Source organism: Bos javanicus, chromosome 28, assembly GCF_032452875.1.
Source record: "Bos javanicus breed banteng chromosome 28, ARS-OSU_banteng_1.0, whole genome shotgun sequence".
NCBI classification, from domain to species: Eukaryota; Metazoa; Chordata; class Mammalia; order Artiodactyla; family Bovidae; genus Bos; species Bos javanicus.
In genome coordinates, this window is record NC_083895.1 from 7,554,414 (window position 1) to 7,579,619 (window position 25,206).

Below are 25,206 nucleotides of genomic sequence, written 5' to 3' on the forward strand. Positions count from 1 at the left end.
TGGGGCAATCTCAGAATCCTGCCCACCACAGCATTTAATGAAAACCCCTGAGCTAGGCACTTTATATACATTATCAATTTAATTTCATTCACTTCTGACAGCATTCATATGAAGTAGTTATTACTAATCCATTTTACTATTGAAAAAAAAAAAAAACAATGTGAATTAGCCACGTGCCCTTAGGCAAAAACTTCAGCACTCTGTGTTCACATTCACCACTGGAATATAGAAATGTTATTACCTTCCTTATGTATTACATGGAGTTATTAAAAAAAAGGGCAAATGAGAAAACGCTTGGGAAATTATTCTGAAAATTAAAGTACCATGGATCTGCAAGGTATCTTATATGCCTGCAAATGGTTCTTTTGACTAGAAAAATATATTTATACTTCAAATGTGCTAGGGAGAAGGGCATGGAAGTGAGATTTTGAGAAGACATAAGATTTGGGAATTGTAATGTTAAGTCTCTTCGTCACTCTCTGGACTTCTATTTCCTCACTTTAAATAATAAAATGAAGGGGCTGGGATAGGGGATGTGTAAAGTCTATTTCAGAACTAAAACTATTCTCTGAGTTTGTTTTATATTTATATTAAAGATCTGAATGCAGGGGGAAAGCCATTGTTTTAGCTGCAACCCTATGGTACCTGGAAGAATGTGAGCAAACTCTCCCACAGCAGTTGTTAATGATGCTTGGGAAACATTAAATTATAATAATGTACCTCCACCTCTGGATGCCCCTTCCATCAATAAAATAGAATCTCTTTGTAAGGGGTAATAAAAAATAGAAATCATGGTTTTTCCAGACATATAGAAAGCCCAGCTAATTAACTACTGAGCCATTTCTCCAGGGAGCAAATATTCTGGTTGATTCTGTATATCACTGTCAAATAGTTAAGTCAATGAGGGAGCCCATTTACATGTTACTTGCTACCATCTTGGATGAGTCAAAAAGAATATGAAATTAAAAGAGGAATAAAATTAATTCCTCTAATTAATATTCCAGAGAACAATATTAAACCCCAGTCCCTCAATCTGCTTCAATCAAGTGAGAATAATAAAGATCATGGATATAAATACATATCAAGACCTATATAGAGAAACACATCCTCCGCAAGGCAGCTGACATGCTAAAATTGCTTACAAGAGCCCTTCAATCTATCACTGCTCAGCAGAGATAAAAGGGGAAAAAAATCAATTCCAGTAGTGCAAAGTGTAAGCATAAAAATCATAAACAAAAGCATCATTAAACAAGAAGTGGAATCATAGCTCTGGGTATATTAGGTTGAATGTGAGTGAGCTTTTTCTTTTTTCCTAAGGATCCCCTTGCCAATTTGTTCAATGTATTCATTCAATTCACGGCATTTAATAGGTGCTATCTTTTTTAAGTGGGGAGTCTATCTAAGACCATTAGAATACTCAGGACTCACAAATGAGAAGGGAGAAATGCAAATTGCTCTATTTTTAACTAAAAGGTGTTTCAAAACTGAGATAGAACATTAAGATTCTCTAACAACAGATCATGCTGTTTATTACAGGCGTGCTTGTTCTATGCTAAGCAAGAAAGTCAATACCTCTCTGAGATTAAATAAATCTTTCAAAGTACCCTAGTTTCACCTGGTAAAAAGCCTGTTTCAACATGTAAGTAAACCCCAGAGTCTTTGAAGTGTTCAGTCCCATAACAGAGTTGGCAGTGCGCTTTCAAAGTAGAATCTATTTACTCTGATCCAACAGTGACTTAAGCTGATGGCATGCCATAAACAGAAAGGAAAACAGAAATAAAAGTCTCAGCCCAGGGTGGTAAATAGATTTTATCTCTTGGACTGGCTCTGATCACTTGGTACTGGCTGCCTGTAATACGATCTGGGCATCTCAGAGCCCTACTGACATCAGTGAGCAAAAATATTGTCATCAATTAGCAATTTCTGATATGAGGAAAGAACCGGACTTGGGGAGGTGAGGGAATGACTGTATATGTCCCACAGCTAAGTAAAAGTCCCAAAAGAGTTCTATCTTTTTGAATTCCAGTTTCTTCAATAGTTTCCAAAACCCTCTAAGAACTTTGCAAGAAAAAGTTATTTCATAATCCCAGGAGTGTACATTAATTTTGATGATATTTGAACTAGTTATAATGAACCTTGAACAATTGTCAAGGAAATTCCTTGGAGGTCCAGTGGTTAAGACTTGGCATGTTCATTGCAGGGCCTAGGGTTCAATCCCCAGTCGGGGAACTAAGATCTCTCCAAGCTGAGTGGAAGGGCCAAAAATAAAACAAATAAACCAAAAACATTTGTCAAATAAAATGGGTTTTTCAGAGCATATACCTTCTCCTTTAGAAATTAATCTAAGAAATCCAATGAGTTGCTCCTTTGTGGAAAGCATCCTGAGTTTGGAAGAATATTCTGTCTTCCATAGATTCAACCATGATACTATTATCAATGGAGTAGTTTTCACTCTTAAATGAGGCTTACCTGATCAAAAACATGAAGCATGAGACAAAGGTTCATCATAAGTCAAAGGTTTAGAGTAAGCAGGTGTGATTTAATAGTGAGACACTGACAGAGAATCCGGAAGTGAGGTTTTCGGTCTGACCATTCATGGAGTGACTTGGGAAGTCAATTCATTGAACTTTTTAATGTCTTGTTTCCATCACAGCTGAGGCCATCAGCTTATCTATGGCACTCAACACCTTAGAGCTGATGACCTCTTATTGCTATAAGTTCCTTTCAGGTAACCAGTATTAGTGAGATGCTCATCATACTCACTGGGCAAAAAACATACATTTTTAGCCTTGCCTAAAAGGTTATCCGTAACTTTGATGCGTTCTGCTGAGATGTCCAGTCATCCCTGCCCTTCACCATCAGTAGGTTAATACCCTCACCTGCCATGGTCATTCATTCCTGACTCTGATGAAACCATTTCACATGCGTGACTTAGTCCACGGCAAGGTTCTCAGTCCAGTCGCAAAGATTCGAAGGTGGCACTGAACGGCCACCTCCTCTGACAAGTTTTCTCTTTTCTGATCATCTACGCATGTCCTCATCTTTGATGAATGTTAAATTCCTCAGGAGAAAAATGTGACTTTTTCTCCTTTCATATCCCTATAGTACCTGGCAAAGTCATGTCTAAACAAATAAATTCTGAATACCAGTGAATATGATCTTTTCAGCTTCTGCCTCAGTTCCAAAGAGTTTGCATGTTCCCATTTCCATCAACCAAGGAAAAGAATATTTCCATTGGATACTACTTGTGGCTTGTAGCTGAAAAGAAGGATGAAGTGTGGGGTGCTAGTGAATATGGCATGAGGAGCACAGGGAACACTACTGAACAGAAAATAATCAACCAGGACCTACTATAGCAGAGGGGACTCTACTCAGCACTCTGAAATGACCTATATGGGAAAACAATCTTAAAGAGAGTGGATATATGTATATGTATAACTGACTCACTTTACTGTATACTGAAACTAACGTAACATTATAAACCAATGATACTCCAATAAACTTTTTTTTTAAAGGAACACAAGAAACTAGCTTTTCCTCTCCACTAAATATCCAATAAATTTTCAAAAAGATAGAAATGTATATCTATACTGGGAACTAGAGAACGTACTTGTGCATAAGTCATAAGTTTTAAGGAATTTATGCCAGATCTTATCTTACAGATGAGACTAGTCTGAAAGAAAATTTTGACATCTAACACATGATCCAAATTACCATTCTCTATTTGAGAGAGACAGGATAGTGAACTGAGGAAGTAAGCGGAAAAATCTCACTAAATCCTTACTGATATCAACTAAACCAGGGAGGGCTGGAGTTGAAGCGGGCCATGTGGTTGGCAGACACACAGTGCCTGGACTCGTACGTCTGTGCCGGGGCAAGCACCTGGACCCCTCTACTGTACTGGAGGCCATAGGTTTTATTTGGTCAGTTCGTGGGTTGGGATACTCGAGCAAAGAAAATGAAGTAAAGACAACCACTGCCCCAAGCATCCTATTCATATCTACTCCTTGGGATGAAGCTCCTTAAAGAACTATCTAAAACTCTATCGGTAACATATTTTTGTAGGGGAAAGAGACATCTGAGCTGGTTATACTGCTGTAACATTCTTTGTTTTGCTTTCTTCTCTTCTTGTATTTTAAACCTAAGACCTCTAGGTACATTTGCTCAAGGAGCCTTAAATATTTCTGACAGAAGCCAGCTCAGTTCCTACAGAGCATAAAACAAGTGTCCAACTGGGAAGACAGGTGATACAAACGCAGCGTGTGGTCAGGTATGGGCGTGATGGGACCTGTGAGCCTGGGGTAACTGCGACTTACGGTTGAGTTTTGGCAGGTTGTTACCAAATGGAAAGTTGCTGGTTTATCATAATTTCTGCACAAATATTTGTTGCTATTGGAATGAGAAACTCTAGAAACCACACCAGAACACAAAGGACCACTTAAAAATACAGAAAGATCACGAAAAAAAGAATGAGAGGCATGAAAGACAAACAAAAACAAAACTACATTTCAAACGTAAAAGAGATCATATAAACACAAGCAATAACACCATTAATCAAGAAATAAGAGGGAGAAACTTAACCTATTTGTAAGAGTCTTCAGAATGACAGGTGTCATGGCATTCCAGGAAGAGAAAGAGATCCAAGTCTAGTCATAGTCCATTGCTTTTTTCTAACCTTAGAAGATAAGAAAGACTTATGCAAGAATTCTGGAAAAATTAAAGTCCGTCTTATTTTTGTTCTCCTCAAAACTAAATATTGATGAATGATACTTCCATACCAGATGTAAAAATCCACAAGAGTATAGTCCACACTCTGACAAGAAAAAGCCAGGAATCTTACAGACTCTTAACTTCAAAATAACTGTAATTTGTGTTAAAAGATCAAGGAATTGATGGACAACATTCATAAACGGATGCGTAATTTCAAAAAAGAGACAGAAACTATATATAGGAATCAAACTGAAATGCTAGGAGTAAACAAAAAACCATGATGTAAGAGATTTTTTAAAATTCTTTTCCTTTATCCATCCACTTTTCATATAAGGGCACTAATCCCATGATGACGACCCAACATTCATGACCTTATATAAACCTAATTCCCAAGACCCCATCTCCAAATATCATCACATAGGGGGCTAAGGTTTGCAGGAGACACAGTTCAGTCCATAACAGTTCCTGAGGAGAAGTCAGATGTAATTCTTATCTTTCTTCTCCACAGGCAAGGTGTTCTTATCCACTGGTATCTTTCAATAGTTTTTCATTATCTTTGATTTTCAGCAACTTAAATGTACAATGCATCAGTGTAGTTTTTTGGCATTTATCATGCTTGGTGCTCTTTGAGCTTCCTAGATATGTGGTTTAGTATCTGATATTAATCTGGGGACATTTTTAATTAATGTTAATTAATTCTTAATCTGGGGACATTCTTAATATAATCAGATTGATTATATTCTTTGCAGCCAAAGATGGAGAAGCTCTATACAGTCAGCAAAAACAAGACCAGGAGGTGACTGTGGCTCAGACCATGAACTCCTTATTGCCAAATTCAGACTTAAATTGAAGAAAGTAGGGAAAACCACTAGACCATTCAGGTATGACCTAAATCAAATCCCTTATGATTATACAGTGGAAGTGAGAAATAGATTTAAGGGCCTAGATCTGATAGATAGAGTGCCTGATGAACTATGGAATGAGGTTCGTGGCATTGTACAGGAGACAGGGATCAAGACCATCCCCATGGAAAAGAAATGCAAAAAAGCAAAATGACTGTCTGGGGAGGGCTTACAAATAGCTGTGAAAAGAAGAGAAGCGAAAAGCAAAGGAAAAAAGGAAAGATATAAACATCTGAATGCAGAGTTCCAAAGAATAGCAAGAAGAGATAAGAAAGGCTTCTTCAGAGATCAATGCAAAGAAATAGAGGAAAACAACAGAATGGGAAAGACTAGGGATCTCTTCAAGAAAATCAGAGATACCAAAGGAACATTTCATGCAAAGATGGGCTCAATAAAGGACAGAAATGGTATGGACCTAACAGAAGCAGAAGGTATTAAGAAGAGGTGGCAAGAATACACAGAAGAACTGTACAAAAAAGATCTTCATGACCCAGATAATCATGGTGGTGTGATTACTGACCTAGAGCCAGACATCCTGGAATGTGAAGTCAAGTGGGCCGTAGAAAGCATCACTACAAACAAAGCTACTGGAGGTGATGGAATTCCAGTTGAGCTATTCCAAATCCTGAAAGATGATGCTATGAAAGTGCTGTGCTCAATATGCCAGCAAATTTGGAAAACTCAGCAGTGGCCACAGGACTGGAAAAGGTCAGTTTCATTCCAATCCCAAAGAAAGGCAATGCCAAAGAATGCTCAAACTACCGCACAATTGCACTCATCTCACACGCTAGTAAAGTAACGCTCAAAATTCTCCAAGCCAGGCTTCAGCAATATGTGAACCGTGAACGTCCTGATATTCAAGCTGGTTTTAGAAAAGGCACAGGAACCAGAGATCAAATTGCCAATATCCGCTGGATCTTTGAAAAAGCAAGAGAGTTCCAGAGAAACATCTATTTCTGCTTTATTGACTATGCCAAAGCCTTTGACTGTGTGGATCACAATAAACTGTGGAAAATTCTGAAAGAGATTGGAATACCAGACCACCTGATCTGCCTCTTGAGAAATTTGTATGCAGTTCAGGAAGCAACAGTTAGAACTGGACATGGAACAACAGACTGGTTCCAAATAGGAAAAGGAGTTCATCAAGGCTGTATATTGTCAACCTGTATATTTAACTTATATGCAGAGTACATCATGAGAAACAGTGGACTGGAAGAAGCACAAGCTGGAATCAAGATTACCGGGAGAAATATCAATAACCTCAGATATGCAGATGACACCACCCTTATGGCCGAAAGTGAAGAGGAACTCAAAAGCCTCTTGATGAAAGTGAAAGTGGAGAGTGAAAAAGTTGGCTTAAAGCTCAACATTCAGAAAACGAAGATCATGGCATCTGGTCCCATCACTTCATGGGGAAACAGTGGAAACAGTGTCAGACTTTATTTTTCTGGGCTCCAAAATCACTGCAGATGGTGATTGCAGCCATGAAATTAAAAGACGCTTATTCCTTGGAAGGAAAATTATGACCAACCTAGATAGCATATTCAAAAGCAGAGACATTACTTTGCCAACAAAGTTTTATCTAGTCAAGGATATGGTTTTTCCTGTGGTCATGTATGGATGTGAGAGTTGGACTGTGAAGAAGGCTGAGCGCTGAAGAATTGATGCTTTTGAACTGTGGTGTTGGAGAAGACTCTTGAGAGTCCCTTGGACTGCAAGGAGATCCAACCAGTCCATTCTGAAGGAGATCAGCCCTGGGATTTCTTTGGAAGGAATGATGCTAAAGCTGAAACTCCAGTACTTTGGTGACCTCATGCGAAGAGTTGACTCATTGGAAAAGACTCTGATGCTGGGAGGGATTGGGGGCAAGAAGAGAAGGGGATGACAGAGGATGAGATGGCTGGATGGCATCACTGACTCGATGGATGTAAGTCTCAGTGAACTCCGGGAATTGGTGATGGACAGGGAGGCCTGGCGTGCTGCGATTCATGGGGTCGCAAAGAGTCGGACAGGACTGAGCAACTGATCTGATCTGATCTGATTCTTAATCACTGTCCAGTCTTTCTTCTCTAGTATATCCAGTACACATTAGTTATACCTCTTGTAGTTGTCCCAAAGCTCTTGGATATTCTGGGGTTTTTTCCGTCTTCTTCCTCTCTGCTTTTCCATTTTGAAAGTTTCTATTGATGTATCCTTAACTCAGAGATTCTTTCCAAGGTCATGTCCAATCTACTTATAAGCCCACCAAGGGCATTCTTCATTTCTGTTAGAGTGCTTTTAATCACCAGCATTTCTTCTTGGTTCTTTCTTGGAATTTCCACCTCTCTGCTTACACTGTGTGTCTGTTCTTGCTTGCAGTCCACTTTATACATCAGCACCTTTAGCATGCTAATCATGCTGCTGCTGCTTCTGCTGCTAAGTCGCTTCAGTTATGTCCGACTCTGTGCGACCCCATAGACGGCAGCCCACCAGGCTCCCCCGTCCCTGGGATTCTCCAGGCAAGAATACTGGAGTGGGTTGCCATTTCCTTCTCCAATGCATGAAAGTGAAAGTGAAGTCGCTCAGTCGTGTCTGACTCTTAGCGACCCCATGGACTGCAGCCTACCAGGCTCCTCCATCCATGGGATTTTCCAGGCAAGAGTACTGGAGTGGGGTGCCATTGCCTTCTCCAAGAATGCTAATCATAGTTGCTTTAAATTCCCTGTCTGATAATTCCAATATCCTCATCATATCTAGGTCTGGTTCCAATGCTTGATATTTCTCTTCAAACTGTGTGTTTTGCTTTTCAGTACGCCTTGTAATTTTTTTTTCTTGTTAGCCAAACATGTAAGACGTAAAAGGAAGTATGGTAAACAGACCTTTAGTAATATGGTGTTAATGTGTGAGGGTAGGGAAACTCTACAGTCCAGTGATTAGTTCCATATTTTGGTGACCCTGCCCCTCTAGACGGTAAACTTCACAAGTGCTTTTGAGTCCCATCCCCACGTTAGGTGAAACAGAATGGAAAGAATGGACTGGGCTGGAATTGGGTATTTCCCTTTCCCCACATGGAAGGCTGGAGCCAAACTGGAGTTTGGCATTTCCCTTCCTCCAGGTCCATTCGACTCTGGAAAAATCCCAGTACTTTAGGCTACAGTAAAATCTTAAGGCAGGCTTGGTTAAGAAGAACAGAATACTCTGCTATATTTCAAAATGGTTACTCTTCCCCCTCCACCTACTGAAAGCAGGAGGATTCTTCTCCAGTTATTCACTGTTGAGCTCAAGGGGGTGCAACTCACAAGAGTGTGGGGCTTCCCTAACAACTGGATTCACTTGGGGTTATTAACTCTCAGACTTGTCTACACTGAGCCTTCAGCAATTTGTAAGCCACAGTTCAGGTTTTCCTCCTCTTGGTCCTGGTTCTCACAGAGGTTTCTGTTCCTGGGCTCCTGCTGCAGTAAGTTTTGGTTCTCTGTATTTACCTGTCTATCTCCAATTTTGGAGGTAGGAATTTATCAAAACTTACATTTATCAAAACTTGTGCTCAGCTGTGTCTAACTCTCTGTGACTCCATGAACTGTAGCCTGCCAAGCTCCTCTGTCCATGGAATTTTCCAGGCAAAAATACTGGAGCTGGTTGCCATTTCCTTCTCCAGGGGATCTTCCAGATCCAGGGATCAAACCTGAATCTCCTGAGTCTCCTGCATTGGCAGGTGGATTCTTTACCACTGTGCCACCTGGAAAACTCTTTATCAAAACTTATCAAATTATGTATATTAAAAATATGGGTTCTGCAGCATACAAATTATATCTCAATGAACCAGAATTTCGAAAAATTAATGAAAATTAAATGTATAAGCAAACAAAGACTGGAACATAACAGAACAAACTATAAAGGGTCCTGCAGAGAAAAGCTTGTGATCCCCAAATTTTATAGGCAGTTATTTTACCAAAGAGCAGTAGAAAGAGGTTTTCAGAAAATACCTTAGTAATTTTGCTGAATGGAATACCTGGGTCCTATGATAGAATAAAGAAATGTAGGTTCTTTCAAAAGAAAGAACCCAGAAACACTGATTAATTATATAATTGTTGTTCTATGTGACAAATATATGTGTGATGACAAACAGATCCACCAAAAGTATAAAGGTGAAGGCAAACAGATCCACCAAAAGCTGTATGCTCCCCTCATTGTATTGGAAAAAGGAGCCTTCTCCTCTTCCTTTTTTTAATGTAAAAGAAGATAATCATATGAAAAGGAAGGAAAGAGTGAAGGAGGGAATTATGCCATTGATTATCCCAGAGAAATTCAACTGTGATGCATTGGAAGATGACATTACTGAATTCCTCTCTTCCACAAAGAGGAATAAACAGTTATATTGCTGCCACTGATACTGATGAGTTTCATATGATTTTAAATTAACATTTTTTTCAAAAGTCAGTTAACAAATGCCATATACTATCTATTTAAAGCCCTTTGGAACATATATCATTTACTCTTTTGCATTTAATTTTTATTTTATCAAAGACGTACTTGTGGTGTAACACATTAAAGGCAGAGTGTCCATAAAGTCAAGAAATAAGTATACTATCAATCAATCTCTTTTTTACTGATTGAAGAGGGCCCTGAACGTGTTATGTTCCAGACTTCACGGACCCTCTGCAGCTCTGCATGTAGCAGTGAGCAGCAGTGGTCCTCGGCCCACATCAGCCATCTCTTTGCTCTAATTCTTGCTGCCTGAAGGCAGTGACTTTCAGCTGTTTCTTCTTCACCTATTTGCCTCCATATTTCCAAATAACATGCTTGTTTTGTTATTTCTTGACTTTTTTCAACTTCAGATATTATTTGCTGACTTTCTAACATGCAAGACAAGATTAAGACCTCTGCAAAGTCAAGTAGGCACACACACACACACACACACACACACACTTCATCTCCCCCTATTCTGCTATTATATTTGCAACTGTTATTCAGACTGTCATAAATACAACATATTATTCACAGCTGAGCCATGCACTGACCATATATTTCTTTTCTGATACCACTTGTTCTTTTCCAAAAATACTATCTTGTTTTTTTTTTTTTAATCATCCTAGGTTTCCCTTGCTGCCAGCCTGGGTTTTAACTTTCTCTATCTGAATAAATCTATGGTCCTTCTGTTTTCTGGATTCTAAAATTTTTTGCTATCATATCCATTCCTGTTCTCTGTCCATAAAGCTTTATGCAATTGTATCCTTTTACCATCTTCTGAGTGGTATTTCAGACGGAAGCATCAGTAAGAAAGTGGGGGCCTATCAACTGCCATGTTAAGCCAAAGCCCCTCCCAGTGTCAGTAACTGACTGGGCCAGGCAGACACCTGCAAGAGCGGGGGGGTTCAGACCAGGTGGGCTTTGTGGTCAGTAGCAAATCAGGTATCTTAATGCACCTTCTAGATCACTGAGGCCTCATCCTCCAGGCCCTGTTACTCCTGATGTGCTCAGATCCCATTCCTCTGGTAACTGGAGGAGATGTTTGTTTACTTAAAATACAGTTAATTCAATGGATGTGAGAAGAAGGCCCGTGGCCTTGCACCTACCTTCACGGCACTGAAGCAGAACACGTGCAGCAGGGCCGCGGCAGACGCACTCCGGGCCACACTGTAAACAGCTGACAGCAACCCTGAAACGGCTGGAACACAAACAACAAGAGTTCCCTGCTGGATGGCAGGTCTCACAGTCAATACATATGGTAGAAAAGTGAAGCTGGTAACGTTCAAATGCAAAATGCCTGCCCAAGGGGCAAAGAATCAATCCACAGGGCAGCCACAAAGCACTGGGTGACGCTTACCACAAGAAAGACACTGACCTTTAACTGAACACTCAGGAAGACCACAGTTAGAAAGAACTTTTGATGACTTTTAGAAGACTGTGAACCAGTCATCGTGGAGGTGGGGAGACCTTGTTGCTTACAGTTGGAAGCTCCTGGCCCAGGAAAGATCAGGGATGTGATTTCAGTAGAAGAAAGGAGAGAGAGAGACAGACAAATATGGAGATGGAAATTAGATACAGATAGGGATAGATAGATAGATAGATGATGGATGAATAGATAGATGAGAGACAGATGAAAGATAGATGATAGATGGATGAATAAATGAACAGATGAATAGATGTATAGATAGATGGGTGGGTGAATGATAGCTAGGTAGATGAATAGACAGATACATAGATATTAATAGATGAATAGATGACAGATGGATAGATGAAAGATAGACAATAGATGGATACATACATAGATATATAGAGATGGATGAATAGATAGCTAGATAGTTTAATAGATAGATGGATAAATGAATGGATAGATAAACAGAACAAGCCAGCACTCCTGTGTGTGTAGATGTGTGTATATGTGTGTGTGCATGTATACAAGGAGGAAGTAGCTGTAACAGATCACCCGCTACGCTCTAATGCTTTATGTACATGACTTCATGAAATCCTCCCAGCAACCCCATGAGATCAGTGTGTTAGTTTCCATTCAGATAGGAGTAAGCTTTAAAGGTGAGAAATCTGGGTAATGTCTCCAAGTAAGCATTGGATGAAGCTTTACCCACCTTGATCAGAAAGTAAGGAACATATCAAATGAAAGGGCATAGGTCACCTGTCTGTACAGGCCTGCACACGACACACACTCAGTGTCACACCCACATGCTCCCAGACTAACTCATTCAGGCACGTGCTCAAATGCATGTGCTCACATGCTAACCTCCACTCACTCACATTTACACACATTAACACATACAGCTTTTCCAACGAAGAATTAGAGGGTCCCTAAACCAAGCCCAAGCTTCCCTGGTGGCTCAGATGGTAAAGAATCTGCCTGTGATGCAGAAGACCTGGGTTCGATCCCTGGGTCTGGAAGATCCCCCGGAGAAGGAAATGGTAACCCACTCCAATATTCTTGCCTGGAGAATCCCATGGACAGAGGAGCCTAGTCAGCCATATTCCACGGGGTTGCAAGGAATTGGACACAATGGAGCAACTCACAGTTTCAGTTTTAAACCAAATCCAAAGCTCATAGAATTCTACGCGTCCCCATTTTCTGCTTGTGTCAAGCCAGGTGGGCCACTTTCAGTTTGGCCAGATGAATCTAGAAGGACCCACAATCAACCTAACCAACCCAAGCTGAAGTCCTTTAAGGGTGAAGACAAAGGAAACCTAACTGTCCAGGTTTCATTCCATGCCTGAGGCTATTTAGCCCTTATCTGAACTTGAGACTTTTTTACAGAAAGAACAGAATGTAAAAGACTTACCAGAACCTCCAAAAAACAGCATGTCAATTTGCTCCAAAAGATAAATGCAGAAAGTGTTGATCTGCGGGAAGAGTCCAAGGAGGGAGATTGCAGGGAAGCAATAGAGAAATACTGAAAGCGAACAGACAAAATTGACAGTGAGCATGCAGGAACAAGGGCCCAGGCTCCACCACAATCCCACCTCCCTCCCACCTTTCAGCCCAATCCACCCCACGCAGGTCCTGGAGACACTATGGCCTCTTCTCCCCCAGCCACTGACGGAGGCTGAGGCCGAACCAAACACAGGCCTTGAAAGTAACAGGAGGGGCTGCTGAAGGAGAGGCCAGCAGGCTGGCCCAGGACTGAGCGGACACCTGGGGATGGTAGGTAGAGAGTAGACTGGCCTTTAGTTTGCAAGGACAGACTTGAACTTGGGGGAGATGAGACAGGAGAAAGAGGACCAGGAAAATGACAGGAACGTGCAAAACCCAAGGCCAGTCATTAGGGGATCCCTTCCTGCAAGACTACTGGCTTTGTCACTTCAAGGGCTTGAGCTGTTGTGTCTTCTCTGTTCTCACTGCAAACTCAGAGCTCAGTCAGAACCCACAGAGGAGCAAGGGAAGGTGAGGTGGCAGTTAACCAAGAAACGCCATCACCATGATGCTACGACACTGAAGGACCTGCTTCTCAGGTGCAGCAGGTCACCGGGAGGTGAAGGGGGCCCTGCCTGAGAAGAGGAAGACTGCTGGCTCCCAAACCGTCACAGCGCAACTGGATGAAACATACACGTTACGGGCTTCCCTGGGGGCTCAGATGGTACAGAATCTGCCCGCAGCGTGGGAGACCTGGGTTCCATCCCTGGGTCAGGAAGACTCCCTGGAGAAGGGAATGGTAACACACTCCAGTATTCTTGCCTGGAGAATCCCATGGACAGAGGAGCCTAGTGGGCTACAGTTCACGGGGTTGCAAAGAGTCAGAAACGACTGAGCGACTAACTCCTTCTACACGTTATAATTCAAAATCTCACAGAGATCATTAGTTCGGGGAAACAACATATAGTCAAGCTGCATTTTATAGCAACTTAGCCCTCATTCTCTCTTTCTCAATTCTATTTTTTCAGTTAGGTTTCATAGAAACACAGAAACTCCCATTAGTGCTGGTACAATACATCTACCTTTCTGTCTCAGTTTATTGGGTGGAAAGTCAATGAAGTTTAATACTGGTAAACTTTAGTAAAACTAGGGAAATTTGATTTGAAATCTTAGACGCCTAAACATGGAACTATGTCCAAACCCCATACATAAACCACAGTGAACAGTGCACGCAGGAAGGATGGGGACTGTGTTTCAGCTATTTCTGAAGAACCAGAAATGCAAAACTTTCCACAGTGAAATCGTAGGGATGAGAGTATTTGTGTGTCCCATTATGTGGAAAATAGTGGGTTAACCCCACTATAATAATATGGGATAAACCCCACTACAACAATACCAAAAAAACTGTTCTAACATTGTGTGGAGGTAAAATTTTACGCAACAAATATGGCTATGACAAACAAGCCTTTGCTTGGGATTGGAGCCATATTTTGAACATGGTGATTTTGTTGTAATGTTTTCTGTCACAAGATTTTAACTATATTGTGAAAATCTAGAGATCTGTGAGTAACATGCTTCTCAATCAAAGTTGGCAATAACAAGGGGTAGTGGTAGGGATGGATTTGGAGTTTGGGGTTAGCAGATGCAAACTATTATATATAGGATGGATAATGGCCAACAAAGGTTCATATGGTTAAAGCTCTGGGTTTTCCAGTAGTCATACACAGATGTGAGCTGTGTGTGACTTACCATAAAGAAAGCTGAGTGCCAAAGAATTGATGCTTTTGAATTGTAGTGATGGAAAAGACTCTTGAGAATCCCCTGGACAACAAGGAGAAACCAGTCAATCCTAAAGAAAATCAACCCTGAATATTCATTGGAAGGACTGATGCTGAAGCTGAAGCTCCAATACTCTGACCACCTTAAGTGAAGAGCCGACTCACTGGGAAAGACTCTGGTACTGGGGAAGAAGACTGAGGGCAGAAGGAGAAGGGAACAACAGAGGATGAGATGTTTGGATGGCATCACTGACACAATGGATATGAGTCTGAGAAAACTCCGGGAGATGGTGAAGGACAGGAAGCGTGGACTACTACAGTCCATGGGGTCACAAAGAGTAAGACACAACTTAGTGACTAAACAACAACAACCAAACAACCAGGCCCTACTGTATAGCACAAGGAACTATATTCAATATTCTGTGATAATAGATATCCACTAGTATGGATGTGAGAGTTGGACTATGAAGAAAGCTGAGCGCTGAAGAATTGATGCTTTTGAACTGTGGTATTGGAGAAGACTCTTGAGAGTCCCTTGGACTGCAAGGAGATCCAACCAGTCCATTCTGAAAGAGATCAGCCCTGGGATTTCTTTGGAAGGAATGATGCTAAAGCTGAAACTCCAGTACTTTGGCCACCTCATGCAAAGAGTTGACTCATTGGAAAAGACTCTGATGCTGGGAGGGATTGGGGGCAGGAGGAGAAAGGGATGACAGAGGATGAGATGGCTGGATGGCATCACTGACTTGATGGACGTGAGTCTGAGTGAACTCCGGGAGTTGGTGATGGACAGGGAGGCCTGGCGTGCTGCAAATCATGGGGTCACAAAGAGTCGGACACGACTGAGCGACTGAACTGAACTGAACTGAGTCATAACCACATACAACAATTTGTTTTCTCAGTTTTTATATGAAAGGAAAGATAGAAGAAATAAAGAGAAAGTTAATGGTAGGACATACAGTTTTGAGCATCAAAATGTTAACTTATCTAATTTCAAGAAAACCGACTAGTTTTTCTTAACTTCAGGATTCAAAACCCAGCAGTGAAGATTAGATGGTTCGTTGCATTCTTCATGACCAGGATAGGCGCAGAGAAAGGGCGCAATGAGATTTCATTACTTCAAAAACCATACCAAGAATGAAGAACTACAGGGAAAAAATTTTTGGCTGTGAAATAATACAATAATGGCAGCCAAATACTGGAAACGCGGGTAGACAAGTATTTTCTACGAGAATACATTAGGCTGGGACCCTCTGGTGGTGCAGTGGCTGAGACTCCACGTTCCCAACGCAGGGGGCTGGGGTTCCATCTCTGGTCAAGGAACTTGATCTCACAGGCTGCAAGCAAGAATTTGCATGCCACAACTAAGACCCAGCATAGCCAAATAAATACATAATAAATAGAATAAATATTAACAAAAGAAATACATTAGGCAATAACACCCAAACTAATAAAGTGGAAAGAAGTGGAACATGATGAAGGATGGCAGGAGGAAAATAAAATGATACAAGACACCAGAAGTTCTAACCGACGATGCTCTGGCCACACCTGTGGAGTAGGAGCAGAAGGACACAGCAGAGGAAGGAGAGCAGACGACGGGGAGCCCAGGATTTAGGTCATCCCCAGGCGGAAGTAGAGAAGGAAGTGTCTCGTCTTTAAAGTCAGAGTGGAAGAGATGAATGAAAACGCCGCCCAAACCTCGTGGCATTAGTAGGACGACTGGAAAATTCCACCTGAAGTTGCTGAAATGAATTTGTCTTTTTTCCCAGAAGTGAAAAATAAACAAATTCCTGTGTTTGTTGGCAATTTTCCCTGTGAACAAAGATTTTTTTCTTAGTGTACTGCTGGGAGGGTGTGTAATTTTCTCTCATATCCTGCCTACTCCTCATGTTCCCTAATAATTACCATAAATGCAGAAACTTCTGGTACAGTGCCATTTCTTTTCAAGCACAGGGTATAAATAAAAATATTGGAACTTGCTCCTTTCTTATGTTGAATGTGAAGAATAATATTCATTACTATATTTGCAGGTTGGGGTGGGGGGAGGCGGGCAGAATTAAAATAACATGGAAATAAAACCAAGGAAAAGACCCTGATGCTGGGAAAGATTGAGGGCAAGAGGAGAAGCAGGTGACAGAGGCTGAGATGGCTGGATGGCATCACCCACTCAGTGGACCTGAGTTTGAACAAACTCTGGGAGATAGTGAAGGACAGGAAAGCCTGGCATGCTGCAGTCCATGGGGTCGCAGAGTTGGACACGACTGAGCGACTGAACAGCAACAACATGACTGCAAACGCTGTGTGTCTCCTACATGTCACATCTGTGTTTTAGCAAATGGTCCTGACATGGATTACTGGGGCCAAGAGACAAGTCTTTACACAAGACATGAAAATGTGCATCTCAGTGCACAGGTGAGAGTGGATCCATCTCAGTCACTGGTTACAAAACCTCCATTATCTCCGAGGGTTACATCACTGAAGCTGCGTTAGTGTAGGTAGCAGGTGATGGTCCTAAAGACTAAAATAAAATGTCAAACTCTCAAGTCTGAAAAGGACCCATTCAGTACATGGAACCCTTCTGTAAGTGATGCTGTCTCATCTTGCCCGAGTTCTTCTAGTTACTACTTCCAGAACTAATTATCACAGCTCCTCCAACAGAACATAAAACCTCTCCCGTTCCAATCTGGCAGCCTTTTAACCACCTGCAGCCACCGTGTGTGCCCCCAGGACCCAAGCATTTTCTCTCTTGGCTGGACAGCCCTATTCCCTTGCCCCATGTGAAGACCCCGTGAAGCCCATGTGGCCACACTTCTTAGAGCACACTCTGGCATTGTTACTGCTCTTCTTGAAATACAGTACTAGAGACTGCAGACCTCTTGGCGTTCTCATCCAAAGGATGATTACAAAGCCAGTCACACTCATAGGCTTTTGTTGAAGTTACCCAAATGCAAAGTAATAAAAATTTCAGCCCAGAGGTCAGCAAAGGAAATAAGCACTAGAAAGGTCTTTCACCTTACTCATGGAGGAAAAAAGAAAGACTTTCTCCTTATAATGAAAGAGAAGTGATATTCTGAACATGAAAAGATCATAAAAGAGAAATACATTATGTAAGAATATCACTCTGAAGGTTTCTATTTCCTGAATTCACCCCTCAGCCTACAAAACCAACTAGTCCCACCACTGACTTTGTCTTTCTTCTTGTGTCAGTTTCATTCTCCAGGTTCCTTATCTCTTGGAAGGTTCCTTATCTCTCCACTGTCTGGTAGGTGGACTACAGCTCACTGCGAGACTGGTGAAGTGGTTTGGTGTAGAGCTGTTCCTTATCACTGCACTTTCTCCTCCTCCTATTGTTCTGATGTTCTCTTCTCACATCCCCTGTGGCAGAGCTTCTCCAACCTGCCCGATGGCCACTAAACTCACCTCCTACCCCTGGCTCACTTTCAACCCCTTCTGCCCTGGGACGCAGAATAAGGCAGCAGATATTACATCTTCTCTTCCTGCTCCTCTTCCTCTGCCGCCTCTCTACGCTCTGGTAGGTTGGTGGTCTGAGCAGAAACCAAGAGCGGCAGTGGGGAACAGAGATATTACCCAGAAAGCACAACTCCAGGCACTATTTCACACACTCCAGCCTCAGTCAGAAGAGGACCTCTTCCTCAGCATGAAGAGCACACAAGCATCTTCGGGCCCACACTCAGTTTCTATTTTTCTCCTGTCCTTTCTCTTAGATGCTCCTTGTTGAATGGGTTAAATTGTGCCCTTCCAAAAGATGTCAGAGTCCTAACCCCAAGGACCTGTGAACGGGACTTTATGTGGAGATGAGGGTCTTTGCAGATTACCATTACGATGAGATCATTAGAATGGGCTTTAATCTAATATGACTGAAATCCTTATAAACGGGAAATTCGGATACAAAGACAGATACACACAAAAAGGGACGATGAATAATGTGAAGAGATACAAGGACGAGAGGGCCACTGATAGGCCGAGGAGAGAGCCTGGAGAATATCTTCCCCTTGTGCTCTCAGAGATGTTAGACCTCTGGCCTCCAGAACGAGTAGACACACACTTCTGTTGTTCCGAGCCACCCATCTGTGGTACTTTGTCAGGACATTAAAACTCTCCCTTTTCTTCCTAATAACCTTTTGTTTTCCCTGAAGCTTTTTCTTTCTCTTCTTGCTAACTCTGAACCTAACAATGTCAGCGGCTATAAACTACTCAGATCCCTTGGTAGCTGAGGGACAGAAGGTGACAGGGTGACAAAGAAGAATAAATGACTCTGAACTTCTTTTCCCTCATAAAGTCAGAAACGTTGTACAAACCTCTCTTTCTGTCTAAATGTGTCCCACAATCTATTCCTGTTTGGTACAAACTAGTAACATCTACCACCTTCATTCGATAGGTGTTGCCCCTGTTCTATGTCTCCACTTTTCTTGACCCTGGAACTCATTAAGTCGACATGCTGGATTATTTACCACTATTCTCCTCTCCTGTTGACAAGCAGACAAAATATGTATTAATGGGGAGTTTTAATGAGAAAAAAAGGGAATTCCAGTGAAAAAGATAAGAAAAAATGCCATGTTCCCTGCCCCATCTCCACTCCCTAATGACACTGATTTGAAGATAAATAAAATCTGAATGTACATAGCTAATAGTCAATTCTAGAACCAGGGTTACTGCTAAAAGTAAAATCTTAGACTTTGACCAATTACATTAAGGTCTTACTTTCTGAGCTTTAATAACATTCAATTTCACTTCCTGATGGTATGGTAAGTCCACTATGCCAAGACAACTGCATTTATTCAATAGCATTGGCTTTTTCATAGTAGCAAATTAAAGAAAAATAGGAATAGGGCAGATCTATTCAGAAAAAATGATTTCTAAATGGAATATATGTCATGTTTTTCTTCTTCTAAATCTCTTTATACAAACCATCTGCAAAAGGTACCTACAAAATTCCTACTTATTCTAAGGGCTGAGTTGAACAGTCCCAAAACGACTATAAGCTTTTCCTGATTTATGAACGGGAAGTGTTCCAAAGTCCATCTGTACAGTAATTCCTTTGGTATTTAAAGCATACTCCACGCTCATCCCTCCACAAAGTGTCTCCTTAGCACCTGTATGCACTGGACGCCATGCTTGGTGCTGGGGGTTCCCTGGGGGATGTACAAGCTAGTGACAGAGAGGGGCATGGTCAAATATCACAAATGAAGCAGAAGACTACAGAATGAGCTTATATTATGAAAAGCAGGGGTTGTGAAAGGATAGAAGATGGGACCCAACTCGGGGAAGTGAGTCATCATTGCCTAGCATAGTGTGCATTGCTATGTTGGGGCTGGGAGTGCAGCAGAGAAGGAACACAAAGATGAGGTGAGAAGACATGGGAACTGGGGCTCCAGGCCAGGCTGCAAACCCTCATGACCTCTAAGACATGGAAGTCTGCCGACACTCACCCTCACTGAGAGTCTCAGGCAAGATGGCCACAAGGTACACAAGACGGAGTGTGGGGCACAGACGAGAAAAGGCAACGTTATGCACAGACGGGTGTTTTTTGGACACCTTCCAAAATCCTTGTATGCCCTCTTCATCTCTAAACCGCAAGTCCTCCTATGCCCTTGTCTGAAGCCTCCAGAGTCCAGCACTACTGTTTATAAAAAGGAGAAGACAGGAAAGGACAGTCCCCCCACGTGTGTGCAGCGGTGATGGGGCATCCCTGCCTACCCAGGCTCTGACACCTGCACTGCAGCTGATCTCAGAAGGAAGAGGAGTGAGCTAATTTATGGGAAGGTAGAAGGGACTTAAAGTCCTTCTTATCGTGTGTGTGTGTGTGTGTGTGTGTTGTGATGGAATTTCAAATAATATAAAAAAGTCAAGTGAAAAATACCAGAGTAGAAAAAAAAAGCAGAGTAGAAGTAAAGATTCTTGGGCAAAAGGACACTGTGTGTATATGCTTAGTTGCTCAGTCATGTCCGACTCTTTGGGACACCATAGACTGTAGCCTGCCAGACTCCTCTGTTCATGGAATTTCCCAGGCAAGAATTTTGGAGTGGTTTGCCATCTTCTCCTTCAAGGGAGCTTCCCGACCCAGGTACTGCACCTGAGTCTTCTGAATCGTGGGCAGGTTCTTCACCACCAAACTACCTGGGAAGTGATCAAGAGGACCCCGACTAGGGCTTTAATCATGGGATCAGCGCCTATGTTTCTCCCAACTTGTTTCTGTTTCCTGTTAGAACGCAGAGAGTCTCTGAAACATGGTCCCAACACTCAGCTCCTCACACGACATAGCAGGAATCGAGGTGCTGAAGATGCAGACAAAGGTGGGTTCGTGCAGTGGGCCCAGTGGAGGGGAGTGAACAGTCTGCTACCAAAACAGTAGGAAGAGGGATGTGAGATGGCAGCTGGGAAAGTAAGCCAGAGGGTGGAATGTCTACTGCGGTTTTCACCTATAAGAAGCACAAAGAGACGTCATATCTGGGGTTCCTCCTGAGTCCCACTGGAGAGACTCCGAGAGTTGTCATAGGATCAAAGAATGATGATGTAGGACGTATGGCTTTGACAATCTCCTCGAGTAAAGCTTCCAGCTGGCAAGTAACAGATTCAGGAAGCGGAGCCTCTGGTAGCTGCCCTTTATCAACTTATCTGGTCAGTGTGATCAGATAATCACAAATGAGCACATATGTGATCCTCTGGGTGATTCTCAGACCATTGGCAGTCAAGTCTGCAGGTCCACAATGGGGAAGCCTCTTTGCATAATAAAGATAATAATAGCTAATACCTGGTCCCAGACACTCTTCTATATGTTGAAACATACTAACACATCTAAAGCTTGCAACAACCTCTGAGGTGTGTACTATTTTTATCCTCAAACTACAGTTGAACTTTGCTCAAGGTCACACAAGTAAGAAAGAAGCAGAGCGGGAATTCAAATAGCCAGCCATCTGGCTCCAGAGCTGGGGCCCTACACCATTATCACATGAAGGTCACCTGTGTAAGTGGAGCATTTTCCATCAAACACTGCCTGGACCTTCAGGCAAGTGAAGCGCACCAGTGAAAAGCTAGGTGACTAGCACATCCAGGACTCCATGCAGACTGAGAGCCATGTCCACTCACGCATTTCCAGAGCATCTGTGCCATGTGGATGAGTCTGTGACCACCATCTTGAGGGCAAAAATCACCCCCATCCCGGAGCCCCACTGATGCCCCACACCAGGCACCTAGCCACCTGTCTTCAGATATTAAGTGCTGCAGCTCCCTAGTCATGAGTGTCAACATCCTCTAGAACAAAGTCTCCAACCCCCAGGTCATGGACTGATGCTGATTAGGAACTGGACCACACAGCAGGAGGTGAGTGGCGCCTGAGAAACCAAAGCTTCATCTGCGTTTACAGCCACTCCCCATCACTCACATTACTGTCTGACCTCCGCCTCCTGTCAGATCAGTGGCCACATTAGATAGTCATAGGAGCACAAACCCTACTGCGCTTGAATCATCACCAAACCACCCCCACCCCCAGCCCTCGCAACCCCTGGTCGGTGGAAAAATTGTCTTCCATAAAATGAGGCCCTGGTTTCAAAAAGGTTGGGGACCTCTGCTTTAGAATAAGTCCATTGTTGGAGGCTTTGGGCTCTGGCTCCCAGAGAGTCTACTGAAAGCATGCAAACCAAAAGGAACATGCACATCTCTTGATTCAATAAGCAAGTAAGAAAGTTTCTCCAATGAGGGATTCAGAAAATCAAGGGGAGAAGTACCCTCCCGTCTCTGTGACCTTTCCCACAATCCGCCCAAATGAACTCACCTATTAAGAGGTCCCTAGCCCATTGGAGGGACTCTGGAGAGAAGAGCTTCAGACCATACACAATGTAAGTGGGAGGGTGCCTGGCTTTGGCCCCTGTATCAAGAAGCAAAATAAGGCCACACAGCACACAAAAATAGATTGGTCTGCTGTATGTTATGATTTGGTTGTGTCCCTAGAAAACAAACATAATTTCTGAATGGCACCTTTAATTTTGATTCAGTGACAGAAAGCTCATATTCAGTCATTTATACCATATTATACAAGTTGCACCATATAACACATTCTCCCCCTCCCCCACTATAATTCAGACACACAAAACACCAAGGAAAAAAGAAAACCCCGATGCTTACTCTGTTTAAGAACACTGAGAATATCAAAATGAATGTTATCCTTCTCAGACTCAACAAGATTTACCTGAAAATTTAATTACCAGCCTTGGATGAAACTGAGATCTAATTCAATGCTTCCCCCACAGCAAAACTTCTATTTGTGTTGTTCATCTCAAGTGCAAAACTAATTTAAACCACTGTTTGCTCTACATGGTCTAATTTGAGCTCCATTATTAACAAGAAATAGAATTATAACTTGGCTTCAATTTCCTTATGTCTTAGAAAGCAAGACAATTCAGGTGCAAAGTTTATATCTGCAGAGTCTGCATAAAATGCCTTAGTACCGAACAGTGGAATAATCCAGTTTTTAAACATTTGCTACTTATATGCATTTTCCTCTGAGGAGGACCGAAAATGTAACAGATTTCATCTGAGGCCTCAAAATATTGTTACGAAGAGAGTAGACACATTTTTATTATTCTCTTGGAATGGACAGAAAAATTAGGGAAAAGGTATAACATCAACTTTCCAGGGCAAAAGCCGATGAAGAATCTACATCTCACAAATCAACACATAATTCGTAAAGCAACTTTCCAGGGCAAAAGCCAATGAAGAATTTACATCTCACAAATTAATGCACAATTCCTAAGGTTCAAAAAACCAACAAAAATGAATTACGGAGAGAATATTCTTTGCAATTCATGAACTACTTTGAGTATAAAAAGTCAAGATGAAAGTGATATGAGTTCAGATATGAATTTTTAAAGTCACTGCCTTGAACATATTATATTTAGAAATGCAATTTAAATTGCTCTGCTTCTATAATAGAAATAGTCCTATTCTGAGGCCATCATTTAATGGGAAAGAAAACACAGCCTGTCCATGGGGGCTGGCTATGTTTGGCCCTGAGTCTGGGCTTAGTCTTAAAGGAATATTTGCACTCTTATGAAATTTCCTTTTAAATCCAACTAGGTCATAGATTAATGGGAAAGGGAATACTTCTTCTGCATTTGAAAAAAAAAAATTGAAACTAAAGCCTAAGTGAAATCTTAATGCATTTCTTATCAAGTTAATATCAAAATAAATTGCTTGGTATAGACAGCCACTTAGTATACAAATACACAAGCATATAGATAGATATATAGACAGATAGATAAGTAGATCTTTCCTCAAACTGATATCATTTTAGAAATATAATTAAATACCTACTTCCCACTTGCCCTGATTCTTTTACTAAAAGGTTAAAACCTCTTCTGCCAGGAATTGAAAGTCTTTGGTTTCAAACAAATTTAAGATATCATCTTGGCTCTGCCACACCAAGCTTTATTTATTGGGTCTGGGAGTGCTTTCTTTGTGCCCATAATTTAAGACTCAAACTTTAAGCCTCCCTTTGGTTTTTTTTTTTTTTTAATTTTATTTTTTAACTTTATAATATAGTATTGGTTTTGCCATATATCAAAATGAATCCGCCACAGGTATACATGTGTTCCCCATCCTGAACCCTCCTCCCTCCTCCCTCCCCATACCATCCCTCTGGGTCGTCCCAGTGCACCAGCCCCAAGCATCCAGTATCGTGCATCGAACCTGGACTGGCGACTCATTTCATATATGATATTATACATATTTCAATGCCATTCTCCAAAATCATCCCACCCTTTCCCTCTCCCACAGAGTCAAAAAGACTGTTCTATACATCGGTGTCTCTTTTGCTGTCTCGTATACAGGGTTATTGTTACCCTTCCCTGAACGTCATGCTACCTTTTGGGTCCCCGAACAATTGTAAGCGAATCACTAATACATGGCATGTAAGTCACTTTTATTTGTCTTGATTCCTAAGAACACCCGTTAATAAAATTTCTCTGCTCCAGTTACTTCTTTCATATAGGATTCAATCAGAAAAACCTCCAAGGATTGATTTTTTTTTCAATATAAAAATTTCATTTGCTCCTCCAGGTGAAGTCTGAACAGTCTTTTAAAACTTATCCAAGTGTTTCCCATTCAAGTGTTTTTAACCTTAAAATACCCTAGGGGGCACTGCTGATTTCTGCTGGAGGGCATCTTGGAGGCTGCTTCACAAAATCTGCTCTGTACATGCATTTAGCTCTCCCAGGAGCCCCACCTACTCATACAATTTCTCAGCCTTTGCTCTGGTTGCAGGGCAAGTAAAGGATAAAGTGAGAGAATCTATTCAAACCTGGAGGTCCCCATCTGGAGAGCAGTGGTGCTTGTGACTAACAGACCAGATTATTCTAATTGTCCTCTTACCAAGAGGGTGGGCTGCTCAAATGCTTCACACTTGCTATTGATAGATAGGTAGATAATAGGAAGGTAAGTAGATAGATACATGGATGAATGGATAGAT

At 41.8% G+C, this 25,206-nt stretch overlaps 1 protein-coding gene across 2 annotated transcripts in view; it reads right to left on the reverse strand.

Annotated features, from left to right (window-relative positions):
- The window catches only part of PCNX2 (pecanex 2), a 311,141-nt gene that overhangs the window by 200,484 nt on the left and 85,451 nt on the right, over window positions 1–25,206 (reverse strand). For both annotated transcript variants that reach the window (XM_061404843.1, XM_061404842.1), the window contains 3 exons: window positions 22,516–22,687; window positions 12,875–12,985; window positions 11,165–11,256 (listed from right to left, as the gene is read on the reverse strand). In XM_061404843.1, coding sequence (XP_061260827.1) covers window positions 11,165–11,256; window positions 12,875–12,985; window positions 22,516–22,687 — 375 coding nt within the window. The remainder of the gene's footprint in view (window positions 1–11,164; window positions 11,257–12,874; window positions 12,986–22,515; window positions 22,688–25,206) is intronic.